This window comes from Brassica napus, chromosome C5 (assembly GCF_020379485.1).
Source record: "Brassica napus cultivar Da-Ae chromosome C5, Da-Ae, whole genome shotgun sequence".
Lineage (NCBI taxonomy): Eukaryota > Viridiplantae > Streptophyta > Magnoliopsida > Brassicales > Brassicaceae > Brassica > Brassica napus.
The window spans coordinates 2,068,004-2,091,785 of NC_063448.1; the positions used below are offsets into that span (position 1 = coordinate 2,068,004).

General features: G+C 36.9%; 2 protein-coding genes across 3 annotated transcripts; both read right to left on the reverse strand.

The window, feature by feature from the left end:
• Nucleotides 1-8,245: 8,245 nt before the first annotated feature.
• On the reverse strand, nt 8,246-10,244 carry LOC106400405 (UDP-glycosyltransferase 75B1-like). The gene has a single exon (XM_013840770.3). The coding sequence runs from the start codon at nt 9,768-9,770 to the stop codon at nt 8,349-8,351; it is 1,422 nt and encodes a 473-aa protein (XP_013696224.1). The 5' UTR covers nt 9,771-10,244; the 3' UTR covers nt 8,246-8,348.
• An 824-nt stretch (nt 10,245-11,068) lies between these two features.
• On the reverse strand, nt 11,069-21,962 carry LOC106400407 (callose synthase 1-like). 2 transcript variants are annotated; one of them, XM_048757798.1, is made up of 43 exons: nt 21,738-21,962; nt 21,043-21,259; nt 20,864-20,964; nt 20,669-20,787; nt 20,481-20,574; nt 20,279-20,389; nt 20,062-20,178; nt 19,894-19,986; nt 19,721-19,812; nt 19,518-19,644; nt 19,284-19,421; nt 19,139-19,215; nt 18,957-19,050; nt 18,757-18,876; nt 18,555-18,672; nt 18,138-18,475; nt 17,994-18,046; nt 17,850-17,910; nt 17,620-17,701; nt 17,481-17,530; nt 17,309-17,395; nt 17,061-17,198; nt 16,878-16,972; nt 16,711-16,795; nt 16,462-16,622; nt 16,275-16,398; nt 16,098-16,195; nt 15,885-16,014; nt 15,624-15,775; nt 15,354-15,463; nt 15,150-15,275; nt 14,990-15,058; nt 14,718-14,907; nt 14,484-14,643; nt 14,226-14,345; nt 13,985-14,103; nt 13,817-13,900; nt 13,622-13,734; nt 13,317-13,546; nt 12,083-12,883; nt 11,960-12,010; nt 11,527-11,712; nt 11,069-11,444 (listed from the first exon to the last, which is right to left on the reverse strand). In XM_048757798.1, the coding sequence occupies exons 2-43, from the start codon at nt 21,227-21,229 to the stop codon at nt 11,196-11,198; spliced, it is 5,850 nt and encodes a 1,949-aa protein (XP_048613755.1). In that variant the 5' UTR covers nt 21,230-21,259; nt 21,738-21,962; the 3' UTR covers nt 11,069-11,195. The 2 variants fall into 2 exon arrangements, with proteins under 2 accessions (XP_048613755.1, XP_048613757.1); XM_048757800.1 differs by lacking the exon at nt 20,279-20,389.
• Nucleotides 21,963-23,782: the final 1,820 nt, after the last annotated feature.

Below are 23,782 nucleotides of genomic sequence, written 5' to 3' on the forward strand. Positions count from 1 at the left end.
TCTAAATGATTCACACTGTTTGCATATAGTTAGACAAAATCGGTTTCCATTTAAAATTTAGTACATTTGCTTTATTCAAAATTATAAACCAAGTTTTAACCGATTTTGAAAATCTACTTTGGTTTACAAATATCTTGAACATTATAAAAGTTATTTGTCTTGTCCATGATGCATTTTAAATCCATCCATATTGATTGACAAAATTTTTATCTTAATGCATATAAAATATTTTCTGAAAATAAAATGCATAATAAATCATCAATCTCCTTGGCATATAAATTCAAACCCTGAATTATATTATGAATCCTTACTCCTTTATGGATATTTGATTCAGATGTCGAAAATCAACAACCTTGAATATGCTTCCCTCAATCTCTCCGGAGATAATTACCTCCAATGGGAGCTTGATACCAAAATCCTCTTAAGGTCCAGTAACCTTGGTGATACTATCACTGAAGGCACTGAGCCATCAGACAAGGATAATTACAAGGCACTTGTTGTCATTCGCCATCACCTTGCTGAAGGTCTCAAGGACCAGTATCTCACAATTGAGAATCCTCTGGAACTTTGGACAGAGTTGAAAACCAGATTTAATCATCAGAAAACTGTGATATTGCCAAAAGCCCTTTATGATTGGAGAAACCTGAGAATCCAAGACTATAAGTCTGTGGAAGAGTATAACTCGGCTTTGTTCAAAATAGTCTCAAAGTTGAAACTTTGTGGTGAGACTATTACTGATGCTGATATGTTGGAGAAAACATTCTCCACATTCCACACCAGCAATGTTGTGCTTCAGCAACAGTACCGAGAGAAGGGTTTCTCCACTTATGCTGCCTTAATCTCTTGTTTGTTGCTAGCTGAGCAAAACAATGAGTTGCTCATGATGAACAGTGAGCTAAGGCCTCCTGGTGCTAAAGCATTGCCTGAGGCACATGCGGCCGTAGAGCCAAAAGATGAGACTCCAAGAGAGTCATACTGTGGTCGCATGAGAGGCCGTGGTAGATGGCAAGGTCGTAACCGTGGGTTTCAACCACGTGGCCGTGGATTTCAACCACGAGACCATCTTGGTCGCAGCCGAGGCCGAGGCTACAGCCGAGGCCGAGGCTACAGCCGAGGTCATCAAGCTAACCGTGGGTATAAGTCCGACTTCAAAACCCATGGCTCGAGCTCGGCCAAATCTGCTTGCTATTGTTGTGGGATGACCAATCATTGGGCTAATAAATGCAAAACTCCCCAACACCTTGTTAAGCTCTACCAGGAGAGCATAAAGGGCAAGAACATTGAGGCAAATTTGGTCCATTATGATAATGAGAATGATCTGGATCATGAGGATGATCAAGCCCATGACAAAGATGATCATGAGGACTTTGAGACTTCAGACCTCCTTACAAGTGGCTGAATATGAAGATTTCGATATCATATTGCTTTTGTCTTTGCATTCTTGATTTGGCTTTATGTCTTTTTCCTATGTTCTATGACTTTGGCAATTCCATTTATGAAATAAAGTTTTTTTTTTTACTTTATATATATGCCTTATACAAAGTCACACTATATTAAAAGACAAAAGATATTTTGTTAACCTCATTTTAAAGAGTGCCAATATCAATGATCTACATGTTGAAACTAGGGGCGAGGGAAAAAAAAAAGAATTCCTCTTGATTTATGAAAATGCCCAAGGCCATAAGAAAGTCCTAGAGACTATCCCTGCTATATCAATAGGCCTCTATTGTGCCAATATAAAATCGAGTGAGGCTAACACTTCAATTCCTAATGAGTTCAGAGAAGCCTTTAAACAATGGCATGAAAGGCTTGGCCATCCTGGCAGATCCATGATGCGCAAAATAATCTCGAGCTCAACTGGCCATTCCTTGAAAGATAGGATAACTATCCCTATGAGCATTTCATGTATTCCATGCTCACAAGGAAAATTAATAATAAGGCCATCACCTAGAAAGGTGAGTAAGGAAACATTAAACTTTCTGGAAAGAATACATGGTGATATATGTGGACCAATACACCCACCTTGTGGGACATTTCGATATTTTATGGTCCTCATTGACGCATCGACCAGATGGTCGCATGTTTGTCTATTATCATCTAGAAACTTAGCATTGGCAAGACTATTGGCACAGATCATAAGACTGCGAGCCCATTTTCCAGATTTTCCACTAAAGACTATACGTCTTGACAATGCAAGTGAATTCAGTTCCCAAGCTTTTAATGATTACTGTATGTCCATGGGGGTAAGTGTGGAACACTCCGTGGCACATGTACATACACAGAATGGATTGGCCGAATCCTTCATTAAAAGAATCCAGTTGATTGCTCGACCATTACTCATGAGGTCGAAGCTACCAGTATCAGCTTGGGGACATGCGGTATTACATGCTGCTGAATTAATACGCATAAGGCCATCCAGTGAACATAAATATTCTCCATCCCAATTACTCTCGGGTCATGAGCCAGACGTATCCCATATCAAAACATTTGGATGTTCTGTGTACGTCCCTATTGCACCACCACAGAGAACAAAAATGGGACCTCAAAGGAGGATGGGAATATATGTTGGTTTTGATTCTCCAACCATTATTAAATATCTTGAGCCTACTACTGGAGATTTATTTAAGGCCAGATATGCTGATTGTCATTTTGATGAATCAGAGTACCCAACATTAGGGGGAGAAAATAACAAGCTGGGCAAAGAAATTGTATGGAATCAAACATCCTTATCATGGCAAGATCCTCGGACTCAATCATGTGATTTAGAGGTCCAGAAAATAATTCATATGCAAAAGCTAGCTAATCAATTGCCTGATTCCTTTGCTGACCCGAAAAGAGTGACTAAGTCCTATATACCAGCTTGTAATGCACCAATAAGTATTGATGTCCAAGATGGACACAATCAAGTGGCTACAGAGTCTAAAGCACGTCTTAAGCGTGGTAGACCAATTGGTTCCAAAGATAAAAGACCTCGGAAACTAAAGAAAGGTGCAAAAGAAACCGAGGTCATAGATTGTCCAGACAAGGCCGAAATGGCCATGCCTAAGGTACCAACCAATGAGACTCGGGACGCCGAGCCTCATGGTACTGAAGGTGCTAATGATGAGATCTCAATTAATTATTTAATGTCTGGGACAAGATGGAACCGGAAAGATGTCGACATCAATGATATATTTGCATACCAAGTAGCCCTTGATGTTATGGACTTAGATGAGGATCATGAACCCACGTCTATACTAGAGTGCACTCAAAGATCAGATTGGCTCAAATGGAAAGAAGCCATAAACGTGGAGTTAGAATCATTTAAGAAAAGGAATGTCTTTGGATCGATTATCCGGACACCTTATAATGTTAAACCAGTGGGATATAAGTGGGTATTTGTGAGGAAGAGAAATGAATATGGTGAAATTGTAAGATATAAAGCACGGCTTGTTGCACAAGGATTCTCACAAATACCAGGCATCGATTATGAGGAGACATACTCCCCTGTGGTGGATGCAACTACATTTCGATTTTTAATAAGTCTGGCCATCAAAGAAAATTTGGATATGCGGTTAATGGATGTTGTAACCGCATACCTTTATGGTCCACTGGATAACAAAATATATATGAGATTACCAGAGGGTGTTGAGCTCAAAGCTAATAAAGGTTCTCGAGAAGAGCACTGCATAAGGCTGAACAAATCCTTATATGGACTTAAGCAAAGTGGTCGAATGTGGTATAATCGTTTAAGCGAATACCTTGCCAAAGTTGGCTATAAGAACGACCCTATCAGTCCATGTATCTTTATAAAGAAGTTTGCAAACAAAGGATTTGTTATCATAGCAGTGTATGTTGATGATTTGAACATCATTGGAACCCCTGGGAAAATCGCCCAAACAGTTGAATATCTCAAGAAAGAGTTTGAAATGAAAGACCTAGGTAAAACTAAAGTCTGTTTGGGGTTACAACTTGAGTACATAAAAGGAGGAATCCTTGTGCATCAAAAGACATATACAGAAAAGGTACTCAAGAGATTTAACATGGACCAGGCTCACCCATTGACCAGCCCAATGGTCGTGAGGTCCCTTGGAGTGGACACTGGCCCATTTCGTCCTAAGGACGAGAATGAGAATGTCCTGGGTCCAGAAGTGCCTTACCTCAGTGCCATAGGAGCGTTACTGTATTTGGCTAGCCACACTAGACCAGATATATGTTTTGCCGTTAACCTCCTAGCCCTTTTTAGTTTATGTCCGACCCAAAGGCACTGGAATGGAATTAAACATATCCTACGTTACCTTCAAGGAACTAAGGATTTGGGTCTATTTTATACCAATGAAACCAAAGATGGTTTAGTAGGCTTTGCTGATGCAGGCTACTTATCTGATCCACACCATGCTCGGTCCCAAACCGGTTATGTGTTCACTCATGGTGGTACTGCAATATCATGGCGTTCCATGAAACAAACTATAGCAGCCACATCATCTAATCACTCAGAAATCTTAGAAATGCATGAGGCAAGTCGTGAGTGTGTATGGTTGATGTCTATGACTCAACACATCCGATCAGATAGTGGAATGGTCGAGGACAATGGTCCGACCATCATATATGAGGATAATGCAGCCTGCATTGCTCAACTCAAAGATGGGTATATCAAAGGTGACCGAACCAAACATGTACTACCCAAGTTCTTCTTCACACATGAGTTGCAGAAAGCCAAGGAGGTCAGCGTCACTCAAATCCGGTCAAGTGAGAACTCAGCCGACCTCTTCACCAAATCACTTCCCACCAGCACATTCAAGAAGCTTACGCAGCAGATTGGCATGCGAAGACTCAAGGACCTTCAGTGATGTCCAAATCAGGGGGAGTAATGTGTGTTGTACTCTTTTTCCTGTCCTTGGTTTCCCTTTTTACCACATTGGGTTTTGGGTTTTCCAGGAGAGGTTTTAATGAGGCAACGTTAGCACATTACAAGCCCGATATGGTTATGGCATCCAAGGGGGAGTGTTATAAATCCATGATATGGATATGTGGATTGCCATTAACCATTAAGGAGGTTTACATCTGACCCGACTATCCGGTCCGTCTACACCCGTCTCCGGTCCGTCTACATCCGACCAAGACTAGTCAAGATGAAGACTCATTCAACCGGAGCATTTATGAGCTTTGACCAAGTCTAGATATTTGTAGTCAAATGTATTAAATGTGTAGATTCTCTCCTTTGTGTAAACCCTTATGAACCTCCACTATATATTGATAGTGAGAGCTAATGAGAAAGACACAACTTTCAAAGCAACACTTCTCTCATATTTCTAACATACAACAAATTTAAGTATATGAAGAATCTTTGCAAAAAAATCTAACAGCCAACTCATCAACAGCCTATATCCAAAAGTTGTTTGGTCCGGGCCGAAACATAAGGTTCAGACTCTTGTCTTTTTGCCTTCACAACAAAAATTAATAGATCCAAGAAAAATGGGAGCCTCGATATACAAGAAAAACTTTATAAAATAATAATGTTAGGACTTAGGAGTATGATAATTTATTAATATATAAAATTGTTAATTTAAAAAAACGTTTTTTATTATTTTTATTTTTCTATTGTATATATATATATATATACATATATATATATATATATATTCTAAAATAAAAAATATTTGATTTTTGTGTATAGACATTAATTAAGTTTTTTTTTAATTTGGCATTCATACTTTGTTTACTAAATTATTTACTGTATATAAAATATGTTTCATAGACTCTAACTGCGGTTTTATATATAACTTTACTAACTCTCATCAAAATATATTAAATATTAAGAAAACATAAAGATAAATTTATTATGAATATAAAATGAACAGTATAATGGTTTTTTGTACATGTATACAATCTATATACATATAATTATTAATTTATAATTTTAATGAACCATATATTTTCATAGGATGTTTTTAAGATGTTATTATCTTATTATTTTATTGATTTGTGTCATATTTTGAACCATTCCAACTTGGGACCGGAGAAATTGATTAATTTATAATATTTATTAATTATTAAGTATTAATTTATATAGTTTTAATAAGATAATATTTCTAAAAATCATATGTAAATATATGGTCCCGTTGAAATTAAAAATTATAATTTTGTATATATACATTGTACATAGCTACAAACAAACAATTGTATTATTTTCTTTATTAAACAATAAAATTATCTCTATATTTTCTTAAAAATATAATAAATTTTGCTAATATTTAGTAAAATTATATCTAGACCACATTTACATTTCGTAAAACATATTTATATACAACAAATAATACAATAAAATAATGTGAAAGTCAAATTTCAAAAAATTAGTTAATTTATAGGGATTTTTGCAAATATGACTCAAAACTTGAAGTCAAACATAAAACTAATTCATGTTTTTTTGGAACTTTGACTTGCCTTTTTCATCTCCAAAGTTCAAATAATTCACGAAAATGCCATCAATTTTTTTTTGAAAATTCATATTTTACTCTATCACCCTCATCTTCCTCAAGTATTCACAATATTGTCATTGTCATCAATACACCAACCACTATGAACAACCAATTTGAAGCTCTTAATGCACCTAAAAATCGATTTACACTCTTTCTCTTTCAATTCTTATGAACTAAAAACAACATCCCTTTCACTTTCTCTCCATATTCATCCAAAAACCTGCAAAACAAGATAAACTAGTGAGAAAGACATGAGACAAAAACAATAAAGTTTGGTGTTTATAAGTTCAAAGAGATTAAAGAGAAGTTGAAGAGTTTTAGAATGAGAAACATATCATTTTTGTTGCAGCCATTTGAGAAGAGGAGAGAGAATGTGTAAATTTTTCTGTATATATGGAGACAAAAATTCTAGTAAGGTTAAATATTTTCGATCAGAGGACTTACTAGACGACTTACTTGTAAGTCGCCCAGAAGACTTCAATATTTTTAGCGGGAAACTAAAATATTTTTAGCGGGAGTTAGAAGACTTTCAGAGAAGTCTTCTAATCGCTAGACGACATGTTAGTCGTCTAGACCCTAAACATAACCTCTAAACTAAATTAACTTACTAAACACTTCATAAAATCAAATTAAACTTAAAAAGTGTTTACTATACACAGAAATAATTACATGGTAAAAATTTAATTTTTCAAAAAACACATTTAAGCTTTCCAAAATCTAACCCTAAGAATACATACAATACTACAACATATGTTGTCAAACCCTAGACCAAAGAATATCATGATTCACTACTTCCACTCATCTATGTTGAAAACAACTCAATTTTATTATATCTTAATTTATATCATTTAAAACTGTTTATAATTACATGATTTTAATTTTTCGCTTATCAAAATATTTTTTACAAAATTTATAAATTATTTTTAAGATCAACTATACCAGACAACTTCCGTAGACGTCGTCCAGAAGACTTAACAAAATCTCAGAAGACTCAGAAGACTTAGCGGAGCTATATTCGTAAAAATGAGTTCTATTTTTTTGTTTGGTCATAAGGGACTGACTGTAATTTCACAAGGCTTTTATGTTACTTTTGCATTTGATTCAAGTTTGGATATACTTTTGCAATCAAAATCAAGTTTTGAGTCATATTTGGTAAATCTCCCTAATTTATATACGGTAAAATCAATTATTTTGTTTATTTTATAAAAAATATTCTAAAATAAAAAAAAATCCAGAATTTTTTTTATATAAATTAATAACTCTATAAATTACAAAATATCATTGTCCCAACATTATTAATTTATAGAGTTTTTACTATATATCTAATTCAATTCGAGTAACATGTGGACTAACCCTAACCAAGCGTCTTTTTTAACATCTCTAGTTTAAGGTTTGATTGATTCTATGTGATGTGATCTTAGCTTATAATCATCTTTATGTTCCCTTTTGACGTTATTAATTTATGGTACGTGACAATTGTTCTTCTAGAAATGTGCTTATACATCAGTGCGGCAGTACCCAGCTCCTGATGGTGCACCCAGCGTTCTCTCGCAACCTTGCTGGCTTCCTCCTTTTTCTACCTAGAGGTAGTAGCTATTGGGTGTGTTTGACTAATCTTAGTTACTCTTGACCAGTTTGGATTGCTTCCTTTAGATAATGTGACTGTTGTTTTCGGTGCAATTTAGATACTGATGACATATCTTTGATATTTCAGCTTATATATATAGTTAGTTATATATTTTGAACACCAACAAAAAAAAAATATATAGTTAGTGATATATATTAAATTGTTCAAGACATAGATAAATGTATTTTTTTTTGTTGTAATGAAACTGATAGACAAGGGACAAAGTAACAAGACTAGCAACAGTTTACAACCAATTGAAGGATCTAGATTCCTTTTGAACAGTCATCTTTGTCTTTAACCTCCTCTTCTTCACTGAGCAGAATCTCATCCACAAAAGCCTCAATGTTCTTATCACATGACCCACCTTCTCTACCCGCTTCAACCGCTAAACGCCTCCATTCCTCAGCGTTTTCCCTCAGTTCCACCAGCTTCTCATCCATCACTGCCTCCACACACCTCCTTATCTCTCCCCTCTCCACCAATCCTTCCTCGTTCTCTCTCACCCTCACACCTGTCCTCCACAACTCCTCCACAAGCTTTGCAGTCGTCGGTTGATCCGACCACATCGGAAACGCCACCACCGGAACTCCAAGAACCAAACTCTCAAGGGTCGAGCTCCACCCGCAATGAGTCACAAAGCAACCAACCGCTCTGTGTCTCAAAACCTCTACCTGAGAACACCAAGACACGATCATACCAACCTCTTCCAGCTCGTGCCTAAAACCAGCAATCTTCTCGATCTCCGACTCGTCCTCTCCCTCTAACTTCGCTTCTCTGTTTGATTTGTCAGTTATCACCCACAAGAACGGTCTCTTCCCTTCTATGAGAGCCCCCGCTAGCTCCCCTATCTGTTTCCTGGACAGCTCAACCATCGTTCCAAAAGAAACGTAGATAACAGAGGACTCTGTTTTCGAGTCTAGCCAACGGCTATAACTACTACTTTGATCATTTGACAAATCTCTAACTGATTCTTTGAACATCTCCGAAGGAAGTAAAGGACCAACCGCCACCATTCCGACACGCGGTAAAGCCTTTAACGCCTCTTGCTCAAGAGAATCGAACGTGTTAACGAGAATCTTCGGGTTGGTTTCTTCTATGAGAAGCTCCATGAGTTCTTGAAACAAGTTGTACACCCCTTGGTTTGTGTTAGCAGGCGTGAGGAAAGAAGGAAGATCACGGACTGCTATAGACGAAAGGTTCTTGAACTCGAGACAAGAGCTGTTGTTGTGCCCGTTGAAGTGGTTGTAATAGATGTTGAAAACCAAAGCAGGTTGGATCCAGAGAAGAGCAGAGGGGAGCTGAAACCTACTCGCCACTTTCGGAGCCCAGTTGAGGAGCATCGTGTAGACCAAGCAAGTCACCGGAGAGTCACCGTTCTTGTTACCTTCGATGAACTCCGACAGGGCTTTCTCGCCGTTGTTCTTGAGGTTCAGAGACCGGCTCTTAATCTCTTCGGCGGTGGTAAGGCCTCCTTGGTCGAAGCCGTCGGAGAAAGCAAGGAAAGAGAGGTTGTTGTCAAGGTCGCTGTGCTTAGATATCATGGAGCGGTGGAAGACGGAGACGCACGTGACGAAAGTGACACGTGCGCCGGTGGTTCTGATGAGGCGACGAGCGAAATGGAGAGATGGGTTCACGTGGCCTTGAGCAGGGAACGTTACGAGTAGAAAGTGTGGTGGTGGTGCCATTAATTGTTGTTTGTTTTGTTCTTCACACTGAAGTTAATGAAGTCCAATACAAGATTATATGTCTCTTGGAGTCTTGGGGTTGTTATATATATATATAGGGAGAGAGAGAGATGTGTAATTAAATTTTGATACATGGTCAGGTATGCATGCACATGCAATGTATACGTCTTCATCAAAAAGATACGCAAAACTGTATCAGACTGCTTGTGACGTCTGTGGTGACGCTCGCTGGTTTGTATGTACCCTTTGGCCTTCTTCGTGTAAAAATCCAAATTTGCGTTTGCAGACTTTGACATTGACGTATGATTGGAGATGCAAACATTTAACTCTGTTTCCCTTTACAGCTGACAAATTGTTGTAGTTTTGTTTGAAAGTAAAGATGCTTGCTACCCTTTTTAATTCACCAACCCCGTTTAATTATTGTTGTTTTTTTCACATAGATTAAAATGATAATTAAATTTAATACACTTTTTTGCTTATACAATTTCCTTTTAAATATAAGTTCTAAAACAGTGACAGACTTACAGTTATTATAAACTAAAATATTACATTTTTAATAAAATTGTTTTTAAACAAAGCTAAACCCTAGGATCATTCTAATGGTTTATTCTATTATTTTCAAAATAGAATAGAATTCAACACTAATAGTATTTTATTTTAGAGTGAAAATCGAGTAATAAACAAAAAATAAAAAAAAATTATTCTATTCATAGAATAAATCCAATTTTTATTTTATTATAGAATGTAAAATATAATACTAAGTTAAAGATATTAGAAGTCTGTCTGCTACTGCTAGAACGGAAACCCCTAAGTTATCTTATTTCAAACAAGACTAGTTTGATATTGCTAATGTGTCATAATTAATGTTTGTCCTTGTTAGATCTTCAAATTTCTAGTATTCTTCTTCTACGATGTAATAGATTGCAAATCATTATTAATAAAACAAAGTGTTAAAAAAATGTAAAATATAATATTATTAGAATATTTTTATTCTAAATTCTATTTTAGAATGAAAAATAATATTCCAAATTCTATTTTAGAATGAAAAATAGAAACTGCTCAGAGATGCTTTTAAAAAAATATATTAACAAAGAACACGGTAAACGTGAGCAAATAATTACTCTATCGTTATCATCATTCATGACGTGTACAGTGTACTAGAAAACGATATATCATATGTGGAGAAGTTCAAATGATTAACATGTTCTTGAGTCTTTTAAATCAGCGGGGAAATGTTAAGAGATACGTCTAACTTTCCTCCATGCAATGATTGACCTGCTAGTGAATGAACCGAAAAAAGAAAGAAGAAACATAGTTGTATGATGGTTATAAGGCTGACGGTTATAAGGCTTAACTTTCTTAATGTAGATAACTTGTGAATCAAGCAACATATAACCATTAATTTATATTTACATATGTTATGTATCACTCCTTGTTTTTGGAAGACCTGTCTTTTCTGTGACCACCAAGAATACGAGAAATTTGAAGACCTCTGCTAAACGCTTGGTTAAAGAGCATTCTTGTCTGGAACTCGGACACAAAAGGAAACCAAGCCAAGAAAGCAACCGGCGTGAAGAGAAGCAATCCCATCACGATCTCATAGCCACGTGCTAGCGTCCTAACCGATGACCATATCCTTAGATGTTGGATCAGAGGCTTACAAGCTTGCGCAATCTGATGAAGAGGACAAAACAAACGAAACCAATGTCACAAAACCAGACAAGAGAGGAGTTTGATGGAAGAGAAATATACTTACAAGAAGCATTCCCCAGCCAGTTGGCATGAAGGCAAGCATGCAGATGAATAAGTCTTTGATTGTTATCAGAGGAAGTGCCAGGAGAGTTATGAGAATTGTAACAAATGCGAGGAACACAAGACCCTTTATGATTCTGAATAGAAGCTGGAAACTCGTGCTGAATCTTCTCCTTCCCATCCCCAAACCCTGCAATGATCATTACACTACATAAGTAGGGCCGGCTCTCAGATTTATAGGGCGATTTATTAAAGATTTCAACTAAAATTATTTTTTACAAATTTGGGAGCCTAAAATTTTTTTCGGAAGTGCCTATCTCTATATAACTTTTTTCAAAAACTTTGGGGCCAAAGCCAATGTTTTATTCGGCTTTGTCCAAGATCGGCCTAAATTCTCAATGAAAATCAACTGAGAATGTGAATAAAAAGATTCATACCTTCACAATGAGTAGAAGGAATAAGATGACAAACCATGAAGCTCCATAAACCTGAAAACACACCAATTCTCATTAATCAAATTCATTAATCAACTATTTAGAGTTATAAGCTTATAGCATTACCCAAAAGCTTTGATTCTTCCCTTTAAAGATACTGAGCTGATACACAAGCCCATACTGAAATATAAAGAACCTCAACGCCAAGAAAATCTCAAGTACAATACCGCGGACCCCCGAGTGCTTAAGATGCTCCAACTCTTTCTCCCACCAAGACTCCCAACTCTTCTCAGCCGGAACACCGATCCCTCCCCTGTTGTATATCCACTTGTTCCAGTCCGTCCAGTCATCAACGATCTTCTGCCACTCGAAGCCAGAGGGATTAAACAAAAAGGGGGCAAACAGCCACGTCACCACCATGAACCATATCGAAACAGTGATGAGAATATAAGTCACAACGCCCCGGTAAGATTGACCAAAGAGCTGATACACTAGCAAGAGAATCATCAGCTCGATGCCCTTCACGAAGTGGCTGCGGGAATAAAATCTATAGTTCTCGGCGAATTTGGCGTGGAAGACAACAAAGCCGCGGCCTGTTCCTCTGTACTCAGCGCCTCCGTGGAACAGTGTCCTTCCGTAGTAATGCGTCTTTGTGCCGAGCTGGAACGTGAAGAAGACAGAAGCGAGTTGTAGCTGCATCAGGACAAACTCGATTAGTGCGTTGTGGAAGCCTCTTTCGAGTCCAATCTCCATCATCATAGGGAGAGCCATTAGAAAACCGATCTGCACGAATGATTGGGAAGCGAGAGCTGCCTCGAGAGGCCTGTTGTTACGGAAAGCTCGTTGGTTGCTTAACCCTTGTTCAAGCCCACTGAGTACTAGGTATAACCGGCCGTAGAGAAAGACATATACTGTAAGCACTGTTAACTGTCAAAACACACACACAGAAAATGGCTTCAGACATAGACATCTAATGATTGAGACCAATGTTCAAGAAATGGCTAAGCATTAACTAGATGCTCTGTAGACTTTAACAAATTATTAATTTATTTTATAAACATTTTACATTTATATCAAATATTTTAGTTTTTGGTTTAATTATAAAATTATTTTGATGAATTATTAAATTAGATATACAAAATAAAAGAAATTAGATAAATTCGTGAATTTTTACTAACATTATTATTTAATTTAACATATTTATACTAATTTAAATCGATCTAAAGCGCTTTAGAACGATTTAAAATGGTTTAAACCGATTTGAGTCTTATAAATCAGATTTTAAGAAAATCGTTTATTTGCCACCTGGACCGACTTTTAAAACCTTGACTGAGACAGAAAAGGGAAAAACTCAACTTACCATGGTACTGAAATAGAAACCAATGGTGGTGAAATAACAAGACAGCATCCGGAAGAAATCAAAACGGTGTCCCAGTCTGTACAAGTCGCGGCTCAGAGTTTGCTCACCGTTTCCATTGGCGATTTTGGCCTCAAACATTGAGATCTGGTTGAGTCCCACGTCTCTCCCTTTACCGACTTGTATATATTCATGATGAGTTACGTTTCCTTCACGCAGAGTTGAGTTAAAACCTGAAAGCAGTAATCAGAGGTATGAGATAATGAAAACTACATGAAGTTACACTAGAAGAGATCAAGCAAGTAGACCTGCAAAGATGTCTTCACTAAGGTTGATGACTTTAGAAGCTTTGCAGATACCACCTCTGGTAAGGTGAAACAGACGATCAAAAATATCTGGATGACCGTAATGGAATCGTATCCTGGGAGCAGCAAAAGAAAGAACACATTAACTTTGACAATCACAATATCCACATATTTCACAATAGGGATGATAATACTTACTTTAAGGGACTAGCTAGCACCCTTTGCCCAATCGTTACAAAGCTGTTCTCCTGATTTGACATAAACCATGCAAGAGAAGACACACTGGGCCACAAGAAACCACAGACATAGGAGATCAATATTGTCTAAACAATCTAAAAGAGAGAAACTAGATCATCCAGTAAGTACCTTCCAGTGAAAATATGCTCTCTGAGACCAAGAATGGTAGGGAATCTCACGCCTCCATGCTTAACAAGAAACTCTTGCAGCAAGTTCCTCATTTTGAAAGCTTCCTCCATATAGTTATCCTATTTTGTCAAGTCTTTAGAGGTTAAGAGTCCCCATGATGCTCATTTTTTAACTACTCATAAGCATAAATGAGATTTATTCGGTGACACATCCTAGACAAAAGAAAATTAATGCAACGCACCTGGTTCATGTCAATTGTTTGCAACCCTTCTCCACGTGTAAAAATGATAGCATGGTTCTGATTTTCCGGCTTTCCCTCTCCTAGTATAGCTGGCCCCGGAAGCTTAATCCTATAAATGAGCTGAAAGAAAAGAAATATAAACTCAGTCTCTCCACAAAGTAGAGCAATAGCATCAAATATCCTCTGATCTCATCTTTGTAGTTTAGAAAACACACAAGAGTCCACTGGTTTGAACAGCATCAATACTCATTTAGGTACCTGATCTAGTGTTTGAACAGATTCAGAAGAATCCATTGGTTTGGTCTGTGGAGCAGCTTTCACAAGAGCTGAGTAATAAATCTTTTCCTCTGTCCCCTTATAACTTTCTTTATGTGTTTGCTCCACCTCATCAATATAAGCAACACGAATAGACGGATACCTAACACAAGAGAATAAAGGCTAAGAAATTAATAACAAAGAAGATCAAAGGATGAAAAACAATGAGGACATTACGTTGTCATAAGTCTCAATATGTCTTTAGCACGTTGGTCACCAGATCTCTTATGAATACTGTATTGCTGGCAGGAAACCACAAAGGTGAATTTCATATCCGCAAGTGCCTGACACTGTGCCCATAGTGACTCTCCACTCTTTGATGCTTCTTCACTGGTTAACTCCAGAGCCTTGTAGCCTTTCAATAATTCTAAAAACAGAAAGGTAGTTTAAGGAGTGCTTTCACACTTGACAAGAATCAAAGGAAACCACAGTGGAGATTATTCAAGTACCTTCATCCTTTGCCATGTCAAGGAAGGCCTGAAGTTCCAAAGCCTTTCGATAGTACATCATGCCTCGCACTTGTTGAAACAAATCAAAAGAATCAGGACAACAGGTTTATTACTCCAGTTATAAAAATGAAGAGAGGACACTAAAGTCTACAATACATACCAGTTTTAGTCAGAGTTTGGCCTCTGTAAGATGCCCATAGACGAAGCTCCTCTTCCAAATCATCTTTTGTTCTTAGTTCTTCTTCGCTGCCACATTTAACTCGTTCCAGGAAGTTCGTCCATTCGTCTGATGTAAGCCATGAACTCAGCTGTTACCTCAAATACAATTATAGCGCCATGTGAAAAAAGGAGAGAAAAGTGAAACCTGGGAAGATCTTCTGCAAGTAAAAAAGTATGGAGACTCCATCTTCATTTTGCTGTTCTAAACCAAATATGGAGAAAAGAACATCCTCTGAAAAGTATGGTGTTAGGACCCTACGAACAAAAAGAAGAAGCAAAATGGGAGTTGTTAAGATAGAGTAAGGCTAAAGCTTTCCACATTCATTTACTGCTTGTATGAAACATGAAACTGAGAGGACAGTTAATAGATGTGTCATAGATGGCCATGAAATAAGTTGAAAGTGATGGAACCTACGAGAAGGAAAGCATATTGCGGATCTTGGGTGCAGGAGGCATGTCCATGAATAAAGAATTTGAAAAGAAAGTAAGACGCCTTCGAGCTTCCAAGTTGGACGGAACATCCATAGCTGACTCCTTGACAGTAAGCAAAAGATGAAGCCTCTTGATCTGCAAAATGACAAGAAAAAGAAGCAAACCACTTAGACGCTCCTCATGCCAAAGAGAGATCATGTTTAATGAAAACAAGAATTAGACAAATGAAAGAGAAGAGCCTTGCTTTTTCTTTCCAGGCTTCCTTTTGAGAGAAAACTGGGAACTGAAGCTGGCTGAAATATTTGCGCTGCTGATGAAGAGGGGTCATGACGTCGTACTTGACATAAGCTCCATTGTGTGCAGTCTCTAGTAAGCTATGGATTGAAAACTCTATATCAAAGTGCTTAAAACAGAAAAAAAAAATGTTTGACCAGGTTCATGCAAATGGTCTTCTTACCTTGGAACTTCTTCGTCCATTATGTCTCTAGTCACCACTTCTAACATGTTCAGCAGGACGATTACAATCTGATCCTTGTCCTCCTCTCTGTTTTGTATCTGTTGCAAGTAGAACAAACAAGCTCAGTAATTTCCTTAAATTCATGCAAATTTTGGCAGAGATGTTCAGCATTCGTACCAAATATTCGATTAGCTGAACAAACTGGCCATACAGATCAGGAAGAGAACTCAGGTTCAGTTCTGTTATCAGTGTTTCTTTCTCGATGTGTTCATCAATCTTGGAGAAGATATCATTTATGACCCTGGACAAGAACAAGTTAGAAAAAGGCGGTTGGAACAAAGGAAAAGAGATTTTAATAACTTACTGTCTTTCTCGTTCTCCAATAACCAAATAATTAATGAGATTCTTGAAAGAGGCATAGCACTCGCTAACTGCACAAGTCATGTAGCTGTCAACAGCCAGTCTCTTTTTCAGTTCACGGTCTTTTCCATTGCTGTCTTTGGCCATATCCAAAGCTATTGGGATCTATGACATTTAATCAGGAGTGCATCAGAGCAAGAAAAAAGGAAATGTAACACCAGAAGACATAATAAGTCATAAGATAAATCTTCACCTTACTAGCCAGTAGAAAAGGTGGCCACCGGATAAGATCCAAATCAGGGTCAGACCAATATGGCACAAGCAAAAGTTCCATTTCCCTGTACACAAACCAACATTATCACATATCATTAATTTCAGATTGAGACAAAAGATAAATATATATTTGAAGCCAGACTTTACCTATCACTAATCAAATCCTCTTCTCGGAAACTACTGATTATTTTGTTCCACATCTGAGCAAACCGCGCTGCTTCCTTGTCTTTACTAGATGGTAGCTGGATACCAAAACAGAGAACACAACCTTCAATAAAGTTCTGATAAAGAGACAGTGAAAGCAGCTGAACATAACAGCGGTAATAAAACCTGATCAAACTTCCGAGAGAAGGTCGCCTTAAATCCCCTTTTCTTTGTATCGTCGCTGTTATCATGTGGTACCAAGCAATCATTAAAGGCCCCTGGTATGGACTGGAATCTTGACCTCAACATTGCAAGTGTCCGGATCTGAAGTGAAACAAACTTCTTTCAAGAGACTATCTCACTTGGTAACTAAACAAGTGAATGTATGCCACTCCGTTATGTAAATTAAGTAGTCCTAGTTGTTTTTTTAATACCTCTCCAAGACGGCGGAAAGCTCCATTCAAACCTCCAACCAGAGTTGAGACGATAGCATACCATATTTGAGTGTCCATGAAATAAACCTGCATATAGAAGTTAGCATATAATAAGGAGAAACAACAAGAACGAAAGAGAATATAAGAATTAACAATATGTGTAAAAACTCACGAGAATAACCGGTGACCACAGTGCAATGACGACTCCTAAATTATTCTTTGCTGCAGAAACAAACAAAACAACGACAGAGTTATTAGACAAAATAGCATTACACAATAATAACAAATCCCAACATTCTATATTCCATTACCATGAGGGAAAAACTCATGCCAGCTGTAGACGGATATATGGATTCGCATTATATCTTTGGTTGGACCAACAAGGGGCTTAATCTGTTTTAAAGATGGAAAGCATGAGAAATATACATTGATGGACTGATATGAATGTCAATAGAATCTCAGTGCCTGTTAATAGAAAAGGTTCTTTCATATTTCTCTTGTTACTAAACATAGACATCACTACAAAAACATGTGATAATACCTCAGCGTAAAAACTAAATGCCAGCTTTGAAACCAGAAGAACAATCCAAAACATCGTGTACCTAGAAATCATTAAGTAGTGTTAACAGACCAACCAACATTTCACTATTTCAGCCTGAGGGTGTAAAGATTTTAGGCTCCTTACTTGAAAAGTGACAACGCACTCTCATGCATACCCCTTCCTATGTACAGCCGAGGCTGTACCACACAACAACCATGATAAGTCAGATATTTTCGGTTCAATACAAACATTTAATCAAAGATAAAAGGCACATGGATAAGGTCGTACCTGAGACCACCACATCATCAGCATCATTATCTTGAAGTCCGATCTCTCGAGATACCGTCGAATGAACGGAAACAAAAACAGCAACGCAGAAAGCATGTTCGGGGACAAGTAGATAAGAATCGCCACAATGAAAAGGGAAGGCGAATTATGGCTGTGTCCACCAAACCAATTCTTTATGGTCAGCGCAAAGCCAGAAGCGTTTTTCCAGCTGTAGGCGTAAGCAACCGGCATGACTATAACCCACCCTGCAGCCGCACCAGCCTTCAAGACGTATCTGAGTTTCACATAGTGTGACATGCTGTGTCTTGCCTTCCAGCTCAGGGCTATGTCAAGGAGAGCTGTGAAATATTAAGAGAAAACAGTCAGAAAACTGATAGGAAACAACAGAATTTTTTTAACAGTGTAATGCATCATCACCTTGTGCAAGCTTTAGTACAGCTGCAGTAATGAAAATGCTCAGAACCTTTAGGAAGACATCACCCTGAAAGATGGCACTCAACTCTCCGGATCCATTCCATGCAATAACAATCATTGCCTTAACAAGAAACGATACATCAAATAACACAACAGGTGATAAAAAATACAATATAATTGGAAGATAAGCATACTAAATACGTACTTGCAAACACAGGATGTAGAAACTCCACATTCTATCAAAGCTTCTAAATATATGCCAGAAGGAGCGTATCTCAACAAAATTGACTTTTCCCATCCACCGATCTCCACTATTTGATTTTATCTGCACCATTGTGAACAATAAAACAATAAATTATAGATACAGAAAATTTGAGACAATTGTTTAGTCTCTATTACTCATACCTCGCTGTTCTCAACTCGAAGTTCTTCAGCTGTCAGGCAAAAGAAATCAGCATCAGCTCGCATAGGCCACCCTAAGCGAAAACATCGAATTGACCTGCAAAGTTTACAGGCAACAATTGGATTAAGACCACCATTAATTATGATGGATAGCATGAGATTCCAAATAGTTTATAAGCATTTACCAAAAATACTCATTCAAGTCATCATAGTTTCTCCAAACAGAATGCTTTGACTTTCCATCTCTACTTCTCTTTGCTTCCTGTAACACACAAAGATCATTGAAGGAAGGCTCGAGAAGAACCACCATAAGTTAAATCAAATATAAACCTTTGCTATTGTCTTGTATATAGGAGTCACTACTTTCTGCAGGAAAGCTTCATCGTCACCACCATAAGCTGGCTTTACATGCTCCCCTGTTAGAGAACTAACACTACCAGCCAACATACCATACAACTCGAAAGCCATCTGCACATATACAAAAAAAATTAAAATTAAACTTAAACAGCTAGGAAAATGTTAAATCTTCTTCTCAAATAATCAGAAACTGAATTGGATCCGTACATGGTGGTATATATAACAGAGGCATTCTGGCATGAATCTCAGGTTTGCTGCTTCTCCCCAGATCAGAAGATAAAGTCCCATGTAGAGCAATTTACGCTGCTGTACCTCTTGTTGAATAGTCGGCAACCTTCAAATTCCAACAAGAGGATAAATTAGACAGAAAGTATTATAGTCTGGTAAGTTAATAAAGTATGAAATCTCACCAAAGACTACTTTTCCGACCCAAGTACTTGCACCACTTTTTGTAGTTTCTGAACAGTTTCTTCATCACTATGGTCAAGGCCCGATCATCCAACTAGAGAAGTTATTGCACAACAATCCCTTCAGCACAAATGCCTAAGCAAAAAGCAAAAAAAAAAGACAACAAAACGCATACCTTTGGTTCTTGTTCTGGTCTTGGATATTGTCGGATGTGGACATTAGCAAGTAACAAGATCAAGTGCTCTCGTTGATTGGAAACACTATCTTCCTGCACTCAAATTGTTGAATAAAAATTCAGTAAATACAAAACTTTCCAAGTCAGAATATTCTCTAACATAATCACCTGGAAACCAAACATGGACTGAAGCCAGTCTAGAATGTCTTCGTCTATTTTCTTCTTGTGACCTGCTTTCCATGGCAATCCCCTTATATTTCTAAGAGCGGTGACAGCAGCTTGTATCTGCAGAACATCATTCAAAACAGATTGCTTAGAGTAAAAGACAATTATAAAAAAAAAAAAAAACAGAACAGTAAAAAGCTAAGCAGGTGGATAAAAAAACCTCAGGCAATCTCATTATAGCCTGATTCTGACTATCAGGGTCTAGGGGAAGTATATTGTAAGGCTTGTAAATCTGTGTCTTCTCTTCCACCTTCTTCTGCTGTTGCAAAATCTACAGCAGAAGAAGGAAAAAGAAAAAAGATGATAAGAAACAGATGTTGATCAATAATACTACATTGGATAATATCTATTATCAGCTTCACCTTTACAGGCACTGGCACATCTTCTGTCTGGTTAACAGCCTTCAAGACTTCAAAGAGAACGGAAGCAGTTTGATAGGCCTTTGTAAGTTGAGCACTAAAGGTAAAAAAGTATGAATTGAAAACGCAGTGAGAAGATAAAAGCCCCAAGTTTGAATAAGTTTTTGTATTCAGTCAAAACACAAACTAACCGGTCAGCTTTATCAGCAGCATTCAAAGCGTGGATGTACTTCTCGTAGTAGTGTTGATAAAACCTCTGCATCTCACGCGCATCACTCTTTTGCCTTCCTGCCAAAGTTGTTTCGTTCTCCTAGTAAAACCAAAATCAAAACCGGCATGAGTTCACAAAGATGTTAGTGAAAACCATAGTGTTGACATTCATTCACCCTTTCTAATCGTTGAAGAAGAGCAGTCTTAAACTGGCGAACACCACGTCCACTCGATGTCGGATCAAGCCTATGCGCCTTCTCAAATGCGTAAAATCGACCTGGTAAAATTATATCATCGAAGATCATTAAAGATGAGTAAGTGAAGTTTCATCAATCACAATCAAAAGCAAACTCACATAAGTAAGCAACTCGTGGGTTACTAGCTTCAACTTCATTAGCCACACGAAGAATCGGAGCAATCTCCACTAAAGAAGATGGCACCACTTCACTATCTAGCATAGCCTCTCCGAGACTACCAAGGGTCTGAGTCCGTTGAATCGGCCTGTGCGGCCGAGACGGACCACTCTCCCTTCTTTGAGACATCTTCTAATATCTTCCGACAGTCAGTATGAACTACCAAATTTAAGTACTTGTCAAAAAAAACAGTGAAATTAAATATCCTAAATAGTAGTAAGATGTTACTTTAATAGGTAAGCAAACTTTCGATTCATCTTTGCAAAAGGTTTAATCACTATAAACCACGTAATAAACGAGAAAAGCTATCTTATTTTTTTTGAAAAGAAACAAAAGCTGCAGACGATGTAAAGCACAAACCTTTAGCACAATTCAACAATCCATTAGCCAAATTCTGATTCTACAAACAGAAAGTTCTAATCTTTACAAAGCTTATAACCAGTTTAAGCAAGCTAAGAACAAAGACCTAGAAGATGGATCATCATGAGGTAAGTAAAAAAAAAAACAGTGAAAGTTGAATTTTTTCGAAACCATAGAATCAGATAAGTGAAACCCACAATCAAAACAAGGAAAATTCAAAAGACCCAGAATCTGCCAAAATCGAAACACAGTGAAATGACCTAAGATGATCAATTACCTGACGAGAAACGGAGGACCAAATACTCAAGCAAGCGATTGATGAGCAGAAAGTCAAAGTCAGCAGCTTTATTCTTCGCCGGTTAAACGGGTCTCCGGCGACGAGAGTCGACTAGAGAGAGAGAAAACGCCGGAAGAGGAAAGCAACGGCTTCGAGTCAGGCGCCAAATTTCTATATAGGTAGACCTTTCCTTTTTAGCAGCCTTTCATTTCAACCACTAATAATTTGCCACGTCATTATTACTTAATGACGTTTTTATATTTTTGGAAGCCGCTGATTCGTTTTCCTTTTTTACTATATTTTTATCTTTTTCTTAATGTACATTATGGTTCGAAAAGTCAAATGAGTATCATTACGTCCAAAATAATGATTGTCACAGTTTTGTATTCTATTGGATAAAACATAAATAAAAGAGCTCAGAACTTTATTTTAATTGACTCGTGGATATTGTATATTAGTTCAGTTATTATTATTCTCTGTTCCTGAATATAAGATGTTTAGGTAGAAACACACATATTAAAAAAACTATTTTTTGTCTAGAAAATATCATTAAAACTATAAATTAATAATATTCAACCAATTACAAAATAGACTATTAAAATATGATTGGATACACAATTTTTAATAAAGTAAAAGTTACCTAAAAAAATGAAAACATCTTATAAATTGGAACATTAAAATTCTGTAAAACGTCGTAATTTTACAAACAGAGGAATTATTCAAGATGTTTATTAATTATTTAATATGAGATATGATGTATCCATGACTCATCAATTTTGAGCAAAGCGTTTGTTGGACTGCAATGTCATCAAACTTGATTTTCCTTCGAAATTTTTATATAAGTGTTTCTCTATATATGATCATCATATATTAAGAAGAAAATAAATGATCATAGCGACTATTAAACATTTATTCTATTAGCTTGTCGTCTAATCCAACTAGTAGTGGTTTTTGTTGCTGAGGTCTCATGCATGTCGTAAGCGAGTCAAGCTCTCATTAGTCAAGAACAGTGGTCTGAGATAGTATTATTCTAGGCTTTCTAGCTAATTCACACATTTTCTTCTTTCTGATAATTAAAACTAAAGAATAAATGCACAACTTTCCTACCCACTAGATATTTCCAGTAGTAGTGTATACACTTTATCATCATTTTTCCTCCTTATACAAGTAGCTTTCTTTTTTTTTTTTTGATCAAAATACAAGTAGCTTTCTATAAAGAGGTACCAGCTATGAATAAACTATCATCATTTTCTGGTTGCCAAAATAAAACTATATTCATATATATATATATATATATAGCATAGAAAATCGGTTCGAAAGATATGATGAATATTTGATGACGAATACTTAACTAACAAGCTGACGTTTTGTTTCTCTTGTTTAACACGGGCTCATGTCATTTCTTGTTTTCTTAATCAATCATGAATCAAATCCCTTAGAGCATCAGCATTGGTCTAAGGGATATTAAAATAATAAAAATCAATGAACCTGTCTCTTGAGAGTTCACTCCGGTGTACCCGGATTATCACTGTAGCGCGGGCCCCACGACACGTGGCGGCCCGCGATTGGTCCTATTAATATATATATATATTTTTTTTTTTAAAAAAAAAAAAAAAATCAAAAGAAAAAAATAATAATAAAAAATGCTTTGTGAACCCCTTCCATGGGGTTCACTAATGCTGATGGTCTTATATATTATTTAAGAAACATTGTAATAAATGCGTTCACACTCAACTGGACACATGTCACGTGTATAAGCATTGTAATAAATGCGTTTATACTAAAATGGACACATGTCACATGTAGAGAGATTTTTAGCCAAACTCTACATAAATATGTTCACACTATGTATTTTACGTTTTTAAAATATAAAACTCACATGCATGGTTTTTCTTTACGTTATTTTTACTGTTTACGAATAGAGCTGGACAAATTATTCATAAATTTTGATTCGATTCGTTATCCGTTTTGATTCGAACCGAAAAATCCGGATATCCATTACTCTACGAAGCAAATCAAATACTAAAATGCAATATCCGTAAAAA

Bases quoted from the DNA above. Each gene is read 5' to 3' on its own strand.
- LOC106400407 (XM_048757798.1), bottom strand. From the start codon at position 21,229: ATGTCTCAAAGAAGGGAGAGTGGTCCGTCTCGGCCGCACAGGCCGATT. The intron at 19,051-19,138 runs GTAAATGCTTAT...TAAACTTTGCAG, and splicing joins GACTTGAATGAGTATTTTTG to GTCAATTCGATGTTTTCGCT. The intron at 17,911-17,993 runs GTAAGGAGCCTA...AATGATTTCTAG, and splicing joins AGTGCGTTGTCACTTTTCAA to GTACACGATGTTTTGGATTG.
- LOC106400405 (XM_013840770.3), bottom strand. From the start codon at position 9,770: ATGGCACCACCACCACACTTTCTACTCGTAACGTTCCCTGCTCAAGGC.